The 18,188-nt window shown below is 37.9% G+C and overlaps 1 protein-coding gene across 2 annotated transcripts in view; it reads right to left on the bottom strand.

The window, feature by feature from the left end:
• UXS1 (UDP-glucuronate decarboxylase 1) overlaps positions 1-18,188 on the bottom strand; it is a 54,686-nt gene that overhangs the window by 1,117 nt on the left and 35,381 nt on the right. For both annotated transcript variants that reach the window (XM_054654489.2, XM_077173373.1), the window contains exons 7-14: positions 18,006-18,110; positions 16,744-16,803; positions 14,649-14,770; positions 8,019-8,138; positions 5,937-5,980; positions 4,811-4,871; positions 3,329-3,386; positions 968-1,071 (exon numbers count right to left, since the gene is read on the bottom strand). In XM_054654489.2, the coding sequence (XP_054510464.1) occupies positions 968-1,071; positions 3,329-3,386; positions 4,811-4,871; positions 5,937-5,980; positions 8,019-8,138; positions 14,649-14,770; positions 16,744-16,803; positions 18,006-18,110 (674 nt within the window). The remainder of the gene's footprint in view (positions 1-967; positions 1,072-3,328; positions 3,387-4,810; positions 4,872-5,936; positions 5,981-8,018; positions 8,139-14,648; positions 14,771-16,743; positions 16,804-18,005; positions 18,111-18,188) is intronic.

Genomic DNA, 18,188 nt, shown 5'->3' with positions numbered 1-18,188 from the left:
TCGACTTTCAGTTCCTAATGCATTGAAAGAGACAAACACCCAGCATTTAAGCCCCTTCTGTTTGTAAGGATTAAAGTTCATCTTTCGCAGCATGGTATAAAGCTGGCATCCAGTATCTCATTTGATATTCTTAAATCCTATACAAATAATTGTAATCCTACAAATTGCAGTGCTTAAATACAGGCATAGAATATGGAGACAGGAACAACAGAGTTGTTGTTTTCTCAGGAGCCATATGCTCTGACATGCTTGCTGACACCATCATCAGTACAGGAAGATAAAAACAGCAGCACAGAAACTGCTTGCCTTGCTGTACCAACTCTGTACTGCTACTTCAGAACAAGTTTTCTTACTGCCTGTGCCAAACACAGAAGGCCAGAAATACAAAAGTTAAACCTTCTGTGTTTGCAACAGTTTGCTATCACCCTTGTGCTGTCAGACATGATCTATCAATATCAGTTGCCTCTGTGAATCCTTTCAGAAGGATCTCGATCTTTTTCTGTTATTAGGCTTACATTTACTAGGTAGGTTCATATGTTTTCTGGAATGATTTTTGTCTGCAAATTTAAAGAAGGGTACAAACCATTGTGCTAGTTAGAACGGGGAGCTGGCTATGAAAGTCACACTTTTTCTGGGAATTAGGCAGATCTTACATCTCCAAGCAAACCAACTCCTATTGCCAGCAACAGGAATGAGGATTGCAGCAACATCAGCAAACCCATTTGCTATGGGCTTGGTAATGTAACTATGTACCATACACTTCAAATGATTCATTGGGCTTACAGAAAGGTAGTAATCTCATAATGATTTCAAAATATGCAAGTGAAAAAGTTAAAATGTTAAAACTGTTCTGGAGATGGCGTTAGGCAGATATTCCAGTAAGGGAAATCTACTGTTATTATGTGGCCCTTCCTCAGCCCCCTCTGCCCCCCTCTGCCTCCAGCAACAATAATTAATCTGTACATACCACAGGTTCCCAGCCAAGCAGTAACTTGGCTTTTCTGATGTCAGGTTTTCGTTTCTGAGGATCATCCTGTGCTTCTGAGAGAAACTGGATTTCACTCCCACTGCCTATTAAACAAGACACTGTGATTTATCATCTGCAATTCGCTATGCTTTGCATTTATATCTTTTCTACCAACTGGAGCAGCAGGTCTTTCTGCAGCTCTCTGCTTCATAATTCAATCACTGAAATGCTTTGCACAGACACAGGTGCACTGCATGCAGCAACTGGGTGACCCACCTGTCCCACAGCAACATGGGTTCACAAAGCACTCCACAAAGATTTCAGCACGGGTTCACAAAAGTCAAGTTACCCTCACAGACCAGTCTATTAACCTTCTATGAGGAAATTACTGTTTCAGTAGAGAAGGACAGAGCAGTGGATATCCCCTGCTTTGACTTCAGTGATGCTTTTGATCCCGTAACACCCTCACTGAGTGCTGGATGAGCAGTGAGGAGGAGTGAAAACTGCATGGCCAGGCCCAGAGGATGGTGATTATTTAGAGACTGGTAATTCAGGCTATACCCCAAGGGTCAACATTGGATCAATACTGAATTGCTGATACACCAGAGCACTGTGCTGCCATCCAGAGCTCAAGAAAGGCAGCTGGAGAAAGGGCTCACAGGAACCTCATGTAATTCAACGAGTTCAAAGTTCTGAGTCTTGGGAAGTACAGGCTGGGGGCCAACCAGCTGTAATACAGCTTGGCAGGAAAAGACTGAGGGTCCTGGTGGGTATCTTTGATATCTTTGGGCTGCAGAAGTGCTGCCAGCAGGACAAGGGAGATCAGCTTTCCCACTAATCGGCACTGATGAGATCCATATGGAGAACTGGGTGCAGTTCTAGGCTCCCCAGTACAAAAGAGACCAGGACAGAGCGAGTGCAACAAAGGGGACATGGTGATGATGAAAAGACTGGAATAGGAGGAGAGGCTGAAAGACCTGGGGCCCTTCAATCTGGAGAAGAAAAGTCTATGGGGAATTTAACCCATGTGTATAAGTACCAGATGGGGGGGATTAAGACGAGAAAGCCAGGCTCCTTCCAGTGGTGCCCAGTGACAGAATCAGAGACAGTGGGCACAAACTGAAACACATATGGCCCAAGGAGGATGTGGAGTCTCTGCCCTTGGAGATACTTAAAAGCCATCTGCACATGGTCCTGGGCCACTGCTGGTTGTAGGTTGCCCTGCCTGACCTGAGGAGTTGGACCAAGTGACCTCCAGAGGTCTTTTCCAACCTCAATCATTCCGGGATTGTTAGCACTTTGGCATTACAAAAGGGCATCAGTTTCTTTTTGCCCATAGTCTCCAGTCTGATTTAAATAACCAAGCACTTGCCTTTCCTCAGAACAACACACAGAAAGAGTCCAATTCTTCTACCCAAATCTAGCAAATAGTTTACATGCCATTTTAGAACTAAACTGCCTCCCTGAGTGGACTGGAACACATCAAGTTGTTTGTGAACAGACAAACAGAGGTGACAATTAATCCATGTGTCTGATGGGTTTGGTGCTGTGATTTTTCTATTTCCTTCCCTGATCTGTGAATTCACAAAAATTTTCCAGAGGGAACAGTCTTTTATTAGAAATAACACATGCATCAGCTTCTGCATTATATGTCTGAACTCATCTTTTTCAGATCTGTCAGAAGCACTTCTGGAATGTACAGACTAAAAGCCCTTGGCTAATGGCAGCAGGATGTTTCATCTCATTAGGGAGCCACACTAGAAGACCAAGCACAACCATTTCCTTCCATTCTTGAGAGCTCTGATTTGCTACAGGTGTCAGAGCTAGAATGAGGAGGAAGCCGTGGTGTTTTCTTCCCAGGTGCTGTCAACCCTTTCAAGAATCACTGTCAGAAACAGTGGAAAGAACAGAGAAAGACTGTTGCCACAGCATGAGGTTTTCAACCGTAGTTGAAGGACCACAGCCTGCACAACTGTGAAGAACCACCTTCCTGAAGTATCTCTATTGCAGCTAAGATATTTCATTTTCATTCACATATTTTACATTTCATTTTTGTATTGTCCTTGTGCTAAAACAAACCTAGAAAACTGTCTAACATTATAAAAATTAATGGGTATAGATTGCATAGATACACAGAAAATGTATTCATTCTACCCGTCATGCAATAGTTTACAGACAATTGGGATGATTTGGATTATCTTATTAATATTTAATGATATGATTAAATGCCTTTGATAAAATTATTAAGAAATCCAAAGACTAATTAAATTATCTACATATTACACACACTAATCGAGTAATAATTATCTAATGACAGTAAGTACTTCATAAACTTTACAAAGAATTAATAATTGCACTCACCAACAAGCTTTTTAATTAACTGGGCAAACTCTAGGATAGTGTGCTCTTCTGGATTTCCCTACAAATACAAGAGACACTCATTTCAATAACAATTAAACACCTTACAACGTGCTAGACGTGGTTCCAACAAGGGCAGGTTAAACTCTGAGAAAGCTAAACTTCAAGTTTTATTCTACTTTGTTGGAAAAAAAAAAACCCAACAACTTTAACAAGTTCCTCACTCATTAGAAAATTTGTCCTCCATTATATTCCTGTTGCTAATTCAGCATATGTAGGGAGGTGCTGTTCCCTGCCTCCCCCCCGCCCCAAAAAAAAGTCAGTCTGTAAAGAGCTGGCAATCACAGTAAAGGCCTGTGTCACTGAGCAGCCCACAGCCACATCATTTGGAAATCTGGATTCAAGGACCGTGCCCAGTTGAGGTATCATGAAGAAGTATGCCAAGTTCTTGGTTCATCCAAAGTTAGGAACACAGGCTCATTTAGCTGCCAACAATTGCTTCTAATCTACTACAGCTTACATATCAATATGTAAGGGCTATTTGCTTTCCTATACAATATTCCTTTTCTTTTTTTTTTTAATCAACTTGCACATAATTTCCCGATCAATATTTCACAATCAAATGCTGAACCTTTCTGCTACCATGAGCTCCCCTTCATCAGACTCAATTCCCTCCACCCCCAGCTTTCCTTGTTTCAAAGCTCTTCTTTACCACATCTTGTTTGACCAAAAGCTGAGCACTTAAGATACATATAGATTTAAATACTAAGTTTTCTGAAGACAAAGAATGTGATAGAGTTTAAACATATCAGCATTTGTACAGAAACACAGAAATTAATTCATGGCCACAGGAGAAAAGGAAAATCTAGTGAACTGCCCTGCAGAGTTGAGTATCTGATTTGGCAAAAGCATACACAAGAAATTACCTGGGATATGCATCCTTTTTCTATTCTTAAATCCACTACTAAGAATAAGGTGACAACAAACAGGACAGAACAAAAATCTTACTAGACAAGTTAACTTCCAAGCATTTTAAACAATATTAGAGAACTATACCATAAAATACTATCACATTTTCCTTGAATCCAGGGTAGTATGAAATTATTTCTAATTATCTAGAGCTAAGTGTTCCTTCAGTGCTTTTTTTTCCCACTAAAATCAGTTTTCAGTCATTTTCTTGGTGGACCTTGCATGTGTGCCCCACATATTTTTTCCCTTCGTGATCTAATTACATACATCTTCTTCCTAAAACAAATTAAAAACTCCAGCAACTTTATCCTGTTCTTGGAAATGTAAGATCTCAAAATCCAGGGACTCAGTCTTCTTATTTATAAAGAGAATGGGAGAATACATTCTTCATAATGGAAAGACCTTTTTTCGTTCCATTTATTTTTTTCTAGAAATCAGTATCAGTGACAAGGAGGAAAACAGAGGTGGTGTTGACCAGTGTGCTGTAACTCAGGAGAGTGGAGCACTCATACTCACCAAGTTGACAGGACTGCTGACGTTGCTGTTCATCAATGCCACCAAACCGTTCACAAGATCACTGTAAAAGAGGGAAGAACAGATTGGGGCTATTTCCACTTCTCTATAAATAATATTCTTGATCTAAAAAGAGAGCTGACTCCTAAGAGCTCCAGTAAAGCAGATCAGGCAGCTGAGGAATGCTGAAATCAGATTTATATGGGTGCATGTTTTCTTGAGTGTTTGTATTAAAAAATGATTAATATTTCCTTTTCTCTCCAGTATCCAAACATATCTGGAGGCTGATTTCCAATGAATTTCAAATAGAATAGAGCAAGTTGTAATGCAGAGGCACATAATACTACCACCTGCTTTGCAGCCTGCTGTTTGAATTGTCTTCTCATTTTCAAAATTTCTTAAACCAAGTTTGTTGAAAACCAGTATTTTGGTGTTACTTTCCCTCAGCAATATAACCCAAAATTATTTTGGATTATTAGCCACAGATGTAGCACCCTGGCCCTAGACATAGAAATCCATATCCTTTTCATTATGACTTACAATCAAGAAAGGAATGGGTACTTTGACTTGATGGAGCTTCTTTAAAATCTACTACCACTGATACTACCTTCAGCAAAGGGAAAGAATATTTCCAAGCCAAGAATGCTTAAAACAACCCAGAAGTTCAGCATGGGTTTTTTTAAGTTTTTGGTTTTTTGGGGGTTTTTTTGTGCACAGTCTGCACACCAACTACAGCAGTCCTAAGGACACGAGGTGGCAGCATTGCATTAAAATGCAAGGAGTGACAAACTGTTCAGGACTAAAAACTTGTCTGCTACTGGCTGTCTCTGGAAAGAAAGAGCATGTTAGTATCTCAAGTAAAATTCTAAACCAATTAATGTTTTTCTCCTTGATATTTTTAAAAATTTCTATGTCTCCCTTCTGAAAGTAAAGCTGGATCCTAAGAGCTCCAGTAAAGCAGATTGGGCAGCTGAGGAATGCTGAAATCAGATTTCAATGGGTGCATGGTTTTTTGAGCGCTTGTACTAAAAAATTATTTTAAAAAGTTCAACAAATGCACATGCATACAAAGTTGACCAGGCTAAGTGAACCATTAAGTAAATTATCAGCCAGAACAAACAAGGCTTACCTCACATACTGGAAGGCTCTTGTCTGAGTTCCAGGTCCATAGACCTAAAACCACAAGAAAAATAGGGAAATTAATAAATACAGAAGCCCTCTTTAGCCCAATTATCTTCTCCTAACCGTTCTAGAAAACTGCCTCAAGAAGAAACACTTGAGACACAAGCTCAATGTTACAGGAATGGAAAAAAATGTTCTTGCAGAGCCTTTGGTGAAGTATCAGTTCAGTGAAGGTTGTCTTCCTCTTGGATCTGTCTCCAGTAAACATATCCCAAGGCATTTCGTTAACCAGACCTCTGCATGAAGAAAACCTTCTCAGGGGTGTAGGACAGAGTGATGCTTTGTCCTCTCCTGGAACACTGGAAGAAGGTGCAGCGTGCACTCACAGCCAGAAAAGAGTTCCAAACATTTAAAGCAAACTCCAGACTATTAAGATGTGGTTATGATGAGCAGTTTTGATTTGCACATTAACAACAGCCAACTTCAAAGAGACCACAAAATGTTAGTGGTTGCTAAAAAAATTGTTGAGAAAAAGCACTGTGTTTAAAGCAATCAGGACATTAAAAATCAAAAATCATGTGGCTCTAAATATTACTATCTAGGGAAATGGGAACCAAAGTAATTTCTAGATGCTACAACTCATAAAGTCATACAGATTTGTATCAAAACTTTAGAGGGGGAAAAAAAGAAATTTCCTCACGTTACATGCTGGTATTTTGGAGCAAGGTGCTGAAGTTCAAACAGACATTGATGTATACTTGAAATGTACAGCATGGTATTTGATACCATTATTTTTTTCACAGTTTAACCGAGTGCAGTACTAAAGTCTCTAGAACGTGAATACTTACATTCTGAAAGCTATTAGTAGGCACATTTAAGAGGTGAAAGCATTTCAGTTTAACTGGGGACACACACATTTTGCCATCAACCTGCTGCAACAGGAAGGCTTTTGGAAGGACAGAAAAGAAAGCATGTTTGTTTTCCTTGAGGACAGAAAGGGCAGTACAATGTACACAGGCCATCTGTTACTTGGTAAGCCTTGTGCTCTCCAAGGCTGATTCAGAGCCCAAAAGAATTCCAATTTCAGCACACATTGGGTAAGATGAGGGGTCTAAGAGTTTATCCAAAAACTGATTCAGATAGGAACACACCAGGAGCACAACATCAGCCTGATGGACTCCCAGACAAACAGGAAGCAGATTTATGTATTTATGTAGAGCTTCCTGCATTTAGCTTAACTTATAGCACGTGGATAAGTTTTACACAACTAAGTATTGTACATGATTTTTGCAAGGTCACCCATGTGGTTATCTTTCCCACATCATGCAATGGCTGGAAAATACAATAGAGATTCCATCTTTCAGTTTCTCTTAATAAATCTTCCTTTACAATAACAAAACAACAATCGTCATGTTTGCACAGGCCACAATTTCTCCAACTCAGTGACACTGTTCTCTCAAGAGATTATTTTCCCCATTTAAACAAGTACTCTGAACTGAGAGACCAAATACATAACATTTCTAAAGAAATCAACACACTTGGTATTCCTGTCAGCCAAATTCTGTGATGATGTAAAAGTGATTTTTTTTTTAGGTCTCAGTCATTGCTTATTGCTGATAATTAATTTTATTTGACCTGGTCAGCTAAAGAACTCTCCTACTTCTTTTCTCAGATTCATCAAATTACATTTGATGTAATTTTCAACATCAAACAGTTATTTCCTACGGAACAGTGATGTTGGGTAGAAGATTCTATTTTAAACCCCTATTACAATAATATTCTTGCTGAAGTTTAGTCAGCATGACAATGATTGGATTTTGTTTATATTCCCAATATAAAGAATGCTGAAATGTTTGTGCAATTGCAAATTTCAACTGGTAGCCTTGTTTCTTTCTGGGAAAGATCAACCCCATTGACAGAGCACATCTTCAGACATGTACTTCCTTACATTTAGGTTTGGTATACTGGAAAACTACATTTTGGAGGAGGGGAACATCAATATTGTCTAAAATCTATCCTCATTTGCAACACATCAAGACAAGATATAAAGGTGAATTGTTCTTCATATCACCAGGAGGTCATCACTTACTGTTAGTGGTTCTCCCTGCAGAGCTTGTAGGATAAAATTACTGACAACTCTTCCATCATTCATATGCATTCGAGGACCAAAGGTATTGAATATTCTGGCAACCCTCACTTCAACTCCTTCCTGTAGCCAAAGAAAAAAGAATTGTTACTTCCTTAATAAAAGCATCTATCTCCCTAAAAGTGTAAACACTACCCTGAAAAAAAGCTTTTTAAGAATCTCTCCTTCAGGTTTAACTTTCTAATAATGCATTACTTTGTAATAATGAAACACTTCAAATCTCTCCTCAGCCCTCCTGAAAAATGTAGTGCATACACCAAGGTAATTTATACTAGTTCTCAGTATTTGTAATGCAAATCTAAATCAGTGCTAGAACAGCTCATGATTTTAGCACATGTATTTTCTTCCATTAAGAACTTTTAAGATTTTCCAATAATACCCTTCCAATAACAACTTATTTCACCTGGGACTTAGCTACTTTCTTTGCACATAAAAGTGAAGTCTCACAATCATAGTACCAAGACCACATTTCCACAGATTACAGAAGTCCATACTTTAAAAAAGCTGAGCATGTCAGAAGTATCTTTTACAAGGGCCATAAAGTGGTTTTGTAACTACAGCCCTAATATTTTCTAGTGCCCTTCTTATTAGGCTATGTAAATACATGCATTACAATCAAAGTCTTCAATGGTGTAGTTTTTATCAAGAAACATTTTTGTAATTTCCAGAAGTTCTTTCTACAGAAAGCATTTTAACAGTTAGAGACTGCAGACTGAAGTAATCTCTCTTGAGATATTTTGACTGACACGTTCATTTGGACAAGCCACAGTTTATGATAAAGCCTACAAGAAGGATGTTTGGCCCTTGTGAGCTAAAATAGGATACTGCTGAGCTCAGAGCAATATGGTATACTGTAAGCAGATAGATGCTACCATCTGAAAGTGACAGTCACAAGGTAGGGAGGAAGCTATCAACCTCAATACAGGCCTATGTTACAGGTATGTTGGTACAGGCCAATACATCCTCCTCATATTACCAAGTCCTCCCACCTCCCAGAAAAAGACATCCTTGTATCAGTTACCGGAAAAAATTTGTCTGAAGCAAACTGTGTGCTCTGATTCAACTGAAGTCACAACCACAGTGTTCTGGAGTTGCAAACATTCCTTCCATAACCATTCCTTCAGAGGATACACAGAACATCTTGTATTTTCCATGTGTTTTACTAAGGCTTAGACCAACACTTGCTCTTGTCTTGGAAGAGGATGTATGTGAAAGAAGTGTATTGTCAGTACACCCATGGCTGAAAGCTGCAGCTCACACACACTTCACCCAGAAGAGATCTGGAAACACATTTTTCTTGGAAATAAATGTAGCTTCACCTACAAGAGACACTTGCAGGAAAATGTGACCTTCTCTCTTAGGTCTCCAAGTGACTCCTAAACCTCAAAGATGTTTTGTGAAAGCAGTAGAACTACCTTTTTACAGGCGAGAGACAGGCAAAAGGGACATTCAATACATCAAGTACTACTTGGTGTTGAGAAATCAGAAACACCAAGTAGTACAGGTAAAGCCCAACACTTCCCAGTGTGGAGAAAGTCAAACAATATTTAATTCCATTTAACTACAAGTAAGATTTCATTTGTCATGATCAAGCCTTGTTTGCCCAATTGCAACTAAATGGTAAACTAACAGTAACAAGGGAGGTAACTATTGTGCCACAGGAAAAGATACACAGTCTTTGTCCAACAAGCTTGTATCCACAACAGAGGCAAAAAAAGAACCTCACAACATCCACTGTGTCCTTCCTGCTGAAAGAGACTCTGGAAAAAGCAGAAGTCTCTTCCCATGCAAAATGCATCAGCTGGGACCATACTCTTTATTTCTTGCTAGCTAAAAAAGTACAGCAGTGTAACATTTCAAATGTATACTTCCAGCAGCACATTACAGAACGATTCCCAAAGCCTTCACAGCATTTGGAAATACATACTTTTATAGAGCTGCTCCTTTGTTTTACCTAGCACTTTATCTTAAGAAGGCCACTGACTCCTTCAGGAACAGGTTGTATTTCCCATGGGCTTTCCAGATACTGCCATTAACAACAAGTGCAGAAAATAAGGCACTTGGAAGCTATTATTCAAGATAAAAATAACTCATTCAACAATGCTGACCAAAAAGCCTTTCTTGCACAGCACAAGCTACAGCAGCAGCCTTGTTTTCCAGTATTGGCTGGAAACTAGCAAGGGATCTAGAAAAGAAAAACAACACGTTCTCTGTAGGCACTTACTCATAGTAACAATGAACTCATTATTTCTTCTCCCTTTTATTTATTCTCCTCACCCCACTGTAGTGTTGTCTTTTAAAATGAGTAACCTTTTATAGTATCATTTAGCAAAGCTTTTCCCTGCAGCTAACTGCTTTGAAAAATCTATTTTCTATGCAGCTAAATTTCATTTTCCCCTTTAAAACTGGAATCTGTCTCCTAAAAAGAAACTCTTCCACAGACAAAGAGATTTTGGAGAATTTAAAAATTGTCATAATGCTGCTTTTGCTGTTTCATGAACATCTCATTTGAAGTGATCTTTTTTATATGCTGAGTAACTCTACTCCTTTTTGTATGAACTCTGTCTTAGCTATGTCCTGTTACTCTGAATATTATCAATAACATGTAGTAATGACTGACTACCTCTACCATATTCCCACTATCAAAGTCAATTACTTTCCCAGGTTTGCAGCAGTAAGTCATGTACAGTATTTTATTACATCCTAGAGAAAGAAAAATACCCCTCTTTGGCTCATATTTATACTACTAAACATAAGAGAGCTTGAGATTTATCCCTAATGCTGAGATAAAATGTGATCAACTGCCTCCTGCCCTCACAGTTTAAGACAATGTCTTCCCACAGCAGATTGATCAGAAAGAAAATTCCTTGAGCAATCCAAAAAAGAGCCTGAGAGCAAGATGATAAAATGCAGGATTGTGGACTAGCAGAACACTTCAGCTCGCTCTATTATTTATCAGTATGAATTTCTTTGCAGAGACTGTGCCTGTACAGATGAAAAGAAACAGTAAAGAAGCAGAAAAGGTTGTTATTGCTTACAGAGATACCTCTTCTGAGTAAGTACTCAGGACTATTCTATAGCTGTCAGTTAAAATGTAATATTAATTATGCAGTCTCCCATGCAAAACAAAGCTGTCCATGGTTTCCAGCATGAGTCTTTGCCAGTGATTTATGTTTTAGAGATCCCAGGTCCAGAAACTATCAAGGATATCAAGGATGCTATAATAACTCCATAACTTAAAAAGACATATTTTAATTTTATAAGCTTTTTAAGAACAGGCATTTTCTTGTGTTGACTGTCTTAGAAAACAGATTAATACAATTCAAATACCAAATTTCTTTTAACCAAAACAATTTGAATATGACATGTTGTGGCCATAATTCACAAGGATATCAGGCAAGTTTCTCCTATTAATTACCAGTGCCTCCTTCCTTGTAAAGTCTGTGGATCTATCTAAACAGCAAGTATGAGCCAGACCTCCCTGCATAAAAGAAAAAGCTACAAATGTCTGCTCTCCAGCAGACAACTGGAATTAAAAAGAATCTGCTGGAGAAGTCCAGACAGTAGCAGGGGTATCACTGTGACCTGACAAAAATCTTTACCAGTATCTCAGCCAAAATTACTTAGATTGTTGTCAGCATTCCTTGCTCTAATAGTCCCTTTCTTACTGATTCATATTCTTTCCCATGTATTTCACAGATCATTAACTCTCAAAATTGTTCCCAAACCTCTAAATTGCAATCACAGCAGAATTACTAGCACTGTGTACACTGGATCCATCTACAATGTGTTTAAGCTACAATACTCTACAGTGAGGCTGGGTCCAAGGAATTTTATTTGTATGTGCTGTCAATTGTATTAAAAAATGCCATTAACACTCTACTAATAGATTTTTAGAATTATTTTGCAGAAACAGTGATGCTGAGATCTGAACTACATAAACACTAAAGCTCCTAAACAAGCTAGGAAGGATAGCCTAAATCATCTGACTCTATACTTTGGGCATAATGCAGGTCCCTGAACACAGCCTACAATTTTACAGTTGAAATGTTATGCTTATATTTCAACACTTCAGCTATTCTAAGGCAATTCCAAAACTATCACTTAATGTGATAGTTGTATCACAACCAAGCCCATTTCTTACCACCAAAGCTTTCAGAGGCACATAGCTGGTAAGAAAAAATGGATGAAGAAAGTGGAAGGAGAATAGAAATTCTCCTGTAACATTCCCTAGTGACTTGAAGTATTTCTTCAGCTCTGGAGAATTTCCTTGCAGGTCAGTAGTATAAGAGAAGAAAGAAATCTAGTTCACAAAACACCCTTAAATGCACAGCACTTTAACTGGTATGTATTTTTACTTACAACACACCTAAGCAGATGACGCAAATCGCTGCTATGAAGGTAGTATCAGATTCTAGTCAGTATTTAAATTAATCCAGAGTATTGGCACAAACATTAATACTAAGATTTCCAGGTAGCTCCAGAATGTCAAATACAATTTTTTTTAAGGTTGCACAGATAATTGAATGGCAAGTCCTCAATGAAGCACAAAATTCCCATTGCAATAGTGTGTGCTGAAACTCCCCCTCACCACTTTTTCAGGTCATAATGTCAAGAAATTAATAATTCACAGGGTCAAAATAAGTGAACAAAACAACATCACTAGCAGAAAAGAACACACTAAAAATGCCTTGGTCAGGACAAGCTATTGAGGAACTCTGACAACAGCAAATAGTCAACATTGACTAGATTCAAAAACCATTCTGATTCAAACAGGCTGTCTGAAATATAATGCAGAAGGTTAGTTTTACTTCACTTTTTTTGGAAACACTATTATGTATTTAAGGCACCTAGGAATGTGCATGATGATGGAAATCTTTTTAAGAAATGACCAAAAAATGCAAAATAACTTTGTCTGTTTCTTATTTTAATTGAAGCTGAGAGATTCTGGAAATATTTTAGCTTAAAATACTGCAAATCCTAACCGTTTGGGGCTAATTCACTCCTACTGAAAATCATTTTAAAAGCACAATGCTTATCTACATAGAGGAAATCAGACCTTTTCAAAAGGTAAGGTTTCTTCCACTAGTAACACCATATCACCTAAACACGGCTCACCCCCTCTCTTTTCCCCACACCAGCTCAACAGTGTTTTAGAATATAGCTGAACTTAGGACAAGCTTGGGCAGACTTCACTAACCCATAACAAAGTACAAGAAATATGTCACAGAACTGCCTCTAGGACAGACAGGCCATCTGCATAATGAGTTTTTACTTAATGTACATGTGCACTGCAGTTCCACCTTATAAACCTTTCCCATTTATTGTAAATCCTGCATAAAATCTCTGAGATGCTATCACGACTCACTCTGTGGTTTTAAGATATAGCCCATGATTTTTAAAATTACCTACTCATGCCCTTCTAAAAGAATACTGCAAAAAATGCAACACCCTAGAGCATGAGAATTTCTCATAAAAACTGTAATCTTCAACTGCAAATGGGTTTCCAGACTGACAAGGAATATTCTGCTACAGTGAAATACTGGAGACATCATCCTGAACAAGAGCAGTATCGCCATGCTGGACCTTAAATGATTTAAAAGAGAACAAAGGAGACAGAACCTCTGCCTTCCCTGTCTGGTAGAAGAGATGAGACAAAATTACTACTCTATACTAAAATACCATCTCTTAAAGTCTTACCACTTCAGCTTGATTCTGTTTTCAACGTTTATAAAGTACTTAGAATTTTCTAATTTAAAGGTTTAAAATTCTATACAATACACTATGTGTGATTTATACTTTTTTATATTAAGGCTGCAAACAAGAAATACTGATACCATTTTCTTTAGTGTGTCATATTTGCTAATTGAATAGTCTCCTAAAGCTTAGATGAACCTCAATTAAGCAAGATTTACTTACAGGTAAACAGTCAATGCTACATTAGTTAATGATGAGTTTCTACTTACTGGTTAGGAAACACAAGAAAACTGGCATGTATAATTTCTTAAACATATTTTAAATTGCATTTTTATCCTCATGTTACTGTCTTTGAAAACAGGCATTACACAGCTAGATATTCATTAGGGTCTGTAATTTATACCTACATAATTTTAAGACATTTCAAAAGTGCTTAAAATATATTGCTTCTATGTAAGTACTCATTAAAGACCTTTCCCATTCTTATCTGTATATTCTCATTTTGATTATTCTCCTTCAACATTACACATTTATCAGTAATGGCTTGATTCAATCCCATTGACTTTTAAGCACACTAAGGTCACCTCAGTTTAATCTGTCTAAAAACTATTTACTATACTGAAAGACATATTATACCTATTAAGAACACTAAAGTACATTTTCCACAAGAAGACTGCTCATCTGAAAACACACAACAGATGGGAGCAATAAAACCTTCCCATTAAAGAAAACAGATTTTGCAACAACATGGTAAGTGCTCCTACTTAAGACATTCTCTTTGCCCTCCTCCCCCTAAATACACATATTCCAGCCCTGCCATACATTTGGCCTTCAGTAATTACAGAAAAAACACCGAGTCTGGTACAAGTTTAATACCTGCTTCATGTATGCATAACACATGGTCTCTGCAACCCGCTTCCCTTCATCATAGCAGGCTCTGGGACCTATTGGATTCACATGCCCCCAGTAATCCTCATTTTGAGGGTGAACTTCAGGATCTATGGGGAAAAAAAAAACCCACCTTAGATTATGGTATATCAAAAGATGACTATATGTGATGAAACTTTCAGTAGAGCATTTGTGTTATACAAGCCAGCACATCTTCTCTCTGAATTCTGCACTTTAGAAAATCTTACGTTTTAACACAATTTCTTTAAAGTACAATCACTGGAAACATGAAAACAGCAGAGGCAGAAGATGAAAGACTAGTAAAATAACTGAGTACAAGCAAACAACAGCCAGCAACTGCTTTCCCTAAAAGAGTGTGTGAACAGAGTGTCAAAGGCTCAAGGGCATGAACACAACTTTTACCTAATGGGATTCAGAGGAAATATTACAGGTTATGTAGGCAGCAGTTATGTAAGAGGCATTATAGGTTATGTAGGAAAGTAAAACATATTCAAATTTCATAAAATAGGAAACAAGGAAAGGAAAATAGGGATGTACTGTGTTTCTTACTGAGGTAAGAGTGATGCACCACAAAATACTTACATTTCTTCTATTTTACCCTAAGCATTTTTACTAGCTATGACTGGGCACAATCAGGTTAGACAATCCTTTGGTTTGATCCAGCATAGAAGTTCTTGATTATAAAAAAACAACAATCACCTAGGAACCTTACTAGTGTGTGCTTTATATGCTTGAAAAATTAAAAACTATTGGTTAAATTTCCCCCTCTGTTGTCTTTAGAATGGTATAATTTCTACTGGGTTTGAAGTTTGCATACATTACTACAGAACTTCCTAGTGCTGAGAGCTAATTTTTTGAAAAAACCTTGACAGTCAGTTCTGATTAAACCTTCCAGATTTTATGCTGTTCAGACATGATTATGGATGAATTTGTGCCATATGACAGCCACAGAGCAATGGTAAATGCACACAAGTTTTACATGATTATAAAAATTCACAACAATCTTAAAAAGGCCTGAAAAGATGCTGTGGGAGAAGAGATACTCCAGAAGGGAGATTGTTCAATTGCAGAAGAGTCCTTGGGGCTATCATTTTTCTCTGTAGAGCATGACCATAGATAATCTAAGGCTTGGGAGGCAGTAGGAACGCTGCATATGTTCAGGCCGCTTTGGCTGGCCAATCATCTTAGTGATCTCTTGCTTGGACATTTACTTTCCATCTTCTGAAGTTGCTCCACCAAAAGTGTACACCTGGAGTTGTGTTCTTTGTTGTTCCTCACTTCTTGCTCACAATGTTTTGTATCTTGTACCTTTGACCATGTTTTGTTTACTTGTTTGTTCTTCTCAGCTGAGACTCAAACTACTCCCACTGAGCAGGGTACTGTGCCTGTGTATCTCCACTAATCTTTCAACACTGCTATTATCAATTATGCACTAGTTCAGAACAGAAGGAAGTTCATCTAGCAGGCACAGGGTCTGTTAAAGACCCTAGGAAGTACTAAGATTCTTGCTGCATCCAGTCACCATTCTATCCATCATTCTTTCACTCCTTCACTTCTAACAGCAAGAGGAAGATGGAGAGCATTCCCAAATATTACATTTTAAGATACACCACAAGAACCTGCATGCACAACCAGTATTTCCTTTAGCTTGGGGGTTACGTCCTTTGTCTCTTAGACAGCAGGGCAATTGCTAAATCTTAACAATACAATTCCTATGTGATGGGAAAAAGATATGCATATTTGCTATTGAAATCTTTCTTCTCAGGTTTTCATTATGGCATCTGGACTTTGAGTACAACACTCAATTTCCCCACAAGCCCTTTGGAAAAAGAGACGTAAAGGACACCGGAAAGATATGGACAACACTGCAAGTCTCCTGCCACCACTCTTGATTAAATACATAAAGCAAGCACTGTAAATGCCCTTCTCACATTTTAAACTGTAAGAAGAACATCTCCTAAAAAAGCAAGCTAAGACAGTGATGAAAATCTATCATACACAAAAGATGTGTAAATACATAGTCATATCTGAAGAGTTCTAAATACTGTTTCATTCTTCTTACCTCCATAAACCTCTGACGTAGAGGCCAGCAGCAGCCGTGCTCCAACACGTTTAGCTAAACCTAGATTTTGGGCAAAGGGGAAAGAAGAACATAATTAGAGCAAGTGCAAGAATCTTTCACTCATGCTAGCTGCTTTAGTGTGATCCTGTTTTACATGTTTTTAAAGACAATTTGATCTCTTTCAGTAGGCGAATTTAGTTGTAAATCACATCCATAGCTCCCACTTCCAAACTAGAAAACTTAAGAAATAGCAGAGCAGCAGCTACATGGGACGTGTTTGCTTCTGAGACGAGCAGTTGCACTGAATCAAGATCCAAGAACTTAATCTATTACAATCTAAATAAAGGCCAGGGAAGCATTCCACTTAGGAAATCAGGATCTTGAAACAACATAGTATATTATGATTATCAAATCCTTCCTTACATAGATTAAAGACAAGCCATGTAAAGAAACTTACACAGAATAACATGTTATAGACAAAAATCAACAATTTCTTCTTTATTATGCCATTTTAAACTGCTTGGATCATCCTACCCATCACTTGAGATTATCCTCCAGTCCATTTCAATGGCTTTCTGGTCTTCAAGTTCGCATGGCAAATCAAACAAATCTCTCACCTCTGTCATTCAATAGCTTCTGAATCACTTGATTCTCTGAACTGTACTCTCTAGAGTATCACTCAAATAAGAAACTCAGCTATGCTAATGCCCAGGATTTTTTCTGACTCAACAATTCTTAGGATCACTGACATTCAGATCAGCCTGCATCATACCAAATGGCAGAAAGATGGGAGGAAAAAGTAGTGAAGTCTTGAGGCCTTCTTTTCACTGACCCATTCCCAACATCACAACTAGCAGACAAAGCTGAAAACACAGACAAAGCCTTCTAATTATCCAGCATGATGCTTGACATTAAACACTCTTTCAGAATTTGCTAGCAATCATGAACACAACTGTGCTATAAAAATCCCATGCTCTTAATTGTTTCTATTACTTCTGTAATTATGGCACACTCCATAGCCAACTTACAGGCACAAAGTTCTTGTCCTTTGACAGCCATGTAATTAGTGTTCATTTGCAGATATATTTAAAGGAAAACAAAAGTCTTCAAAGAGGGTAAAAATACCCCTAACCTTATTTTGTGTAAAGAAACAACTTTTTAAAATGTACAACTCATTTGCTTCATCCTCCCATCTCCCCAGCAACTCTGTCAGGATTATATGATGTCTTACCAAGTAAAGTAATAAAAAAAATTCCACTTACCCAGCATGTTTAATGTCCCAATAGTGTTGGTCTTCAATGTTTTTATAGGATTATACATGTAATTAGGAGGAGAAGCAGGAGATGCTAAATGATAGATCTGGTCCACTACAGAAAAATAGAGGGGAAAGCATTATTATTTTCCCACATAAGATATTAAACGAGAAAGAACTGAAGTCAAGAAAT

Source organism: Agelaius phoeniceus, chromosome 2, assembly GCF_051311805.1.
Source record: "Agelaius phoeniceus isolate bAgePho1 chromosome 2, bAgePho1.hap1, whole genome shotgun sequence".
Lineage (NCBI taxonomy): Eukaryota > Metazoa > Chordata > Aves > Passeriformes > Icteridae > Agelaius > Agelaius phoeniceus.
This window is presented reverse-complemented; position numbering and strand designations above follow the sequence as displayed.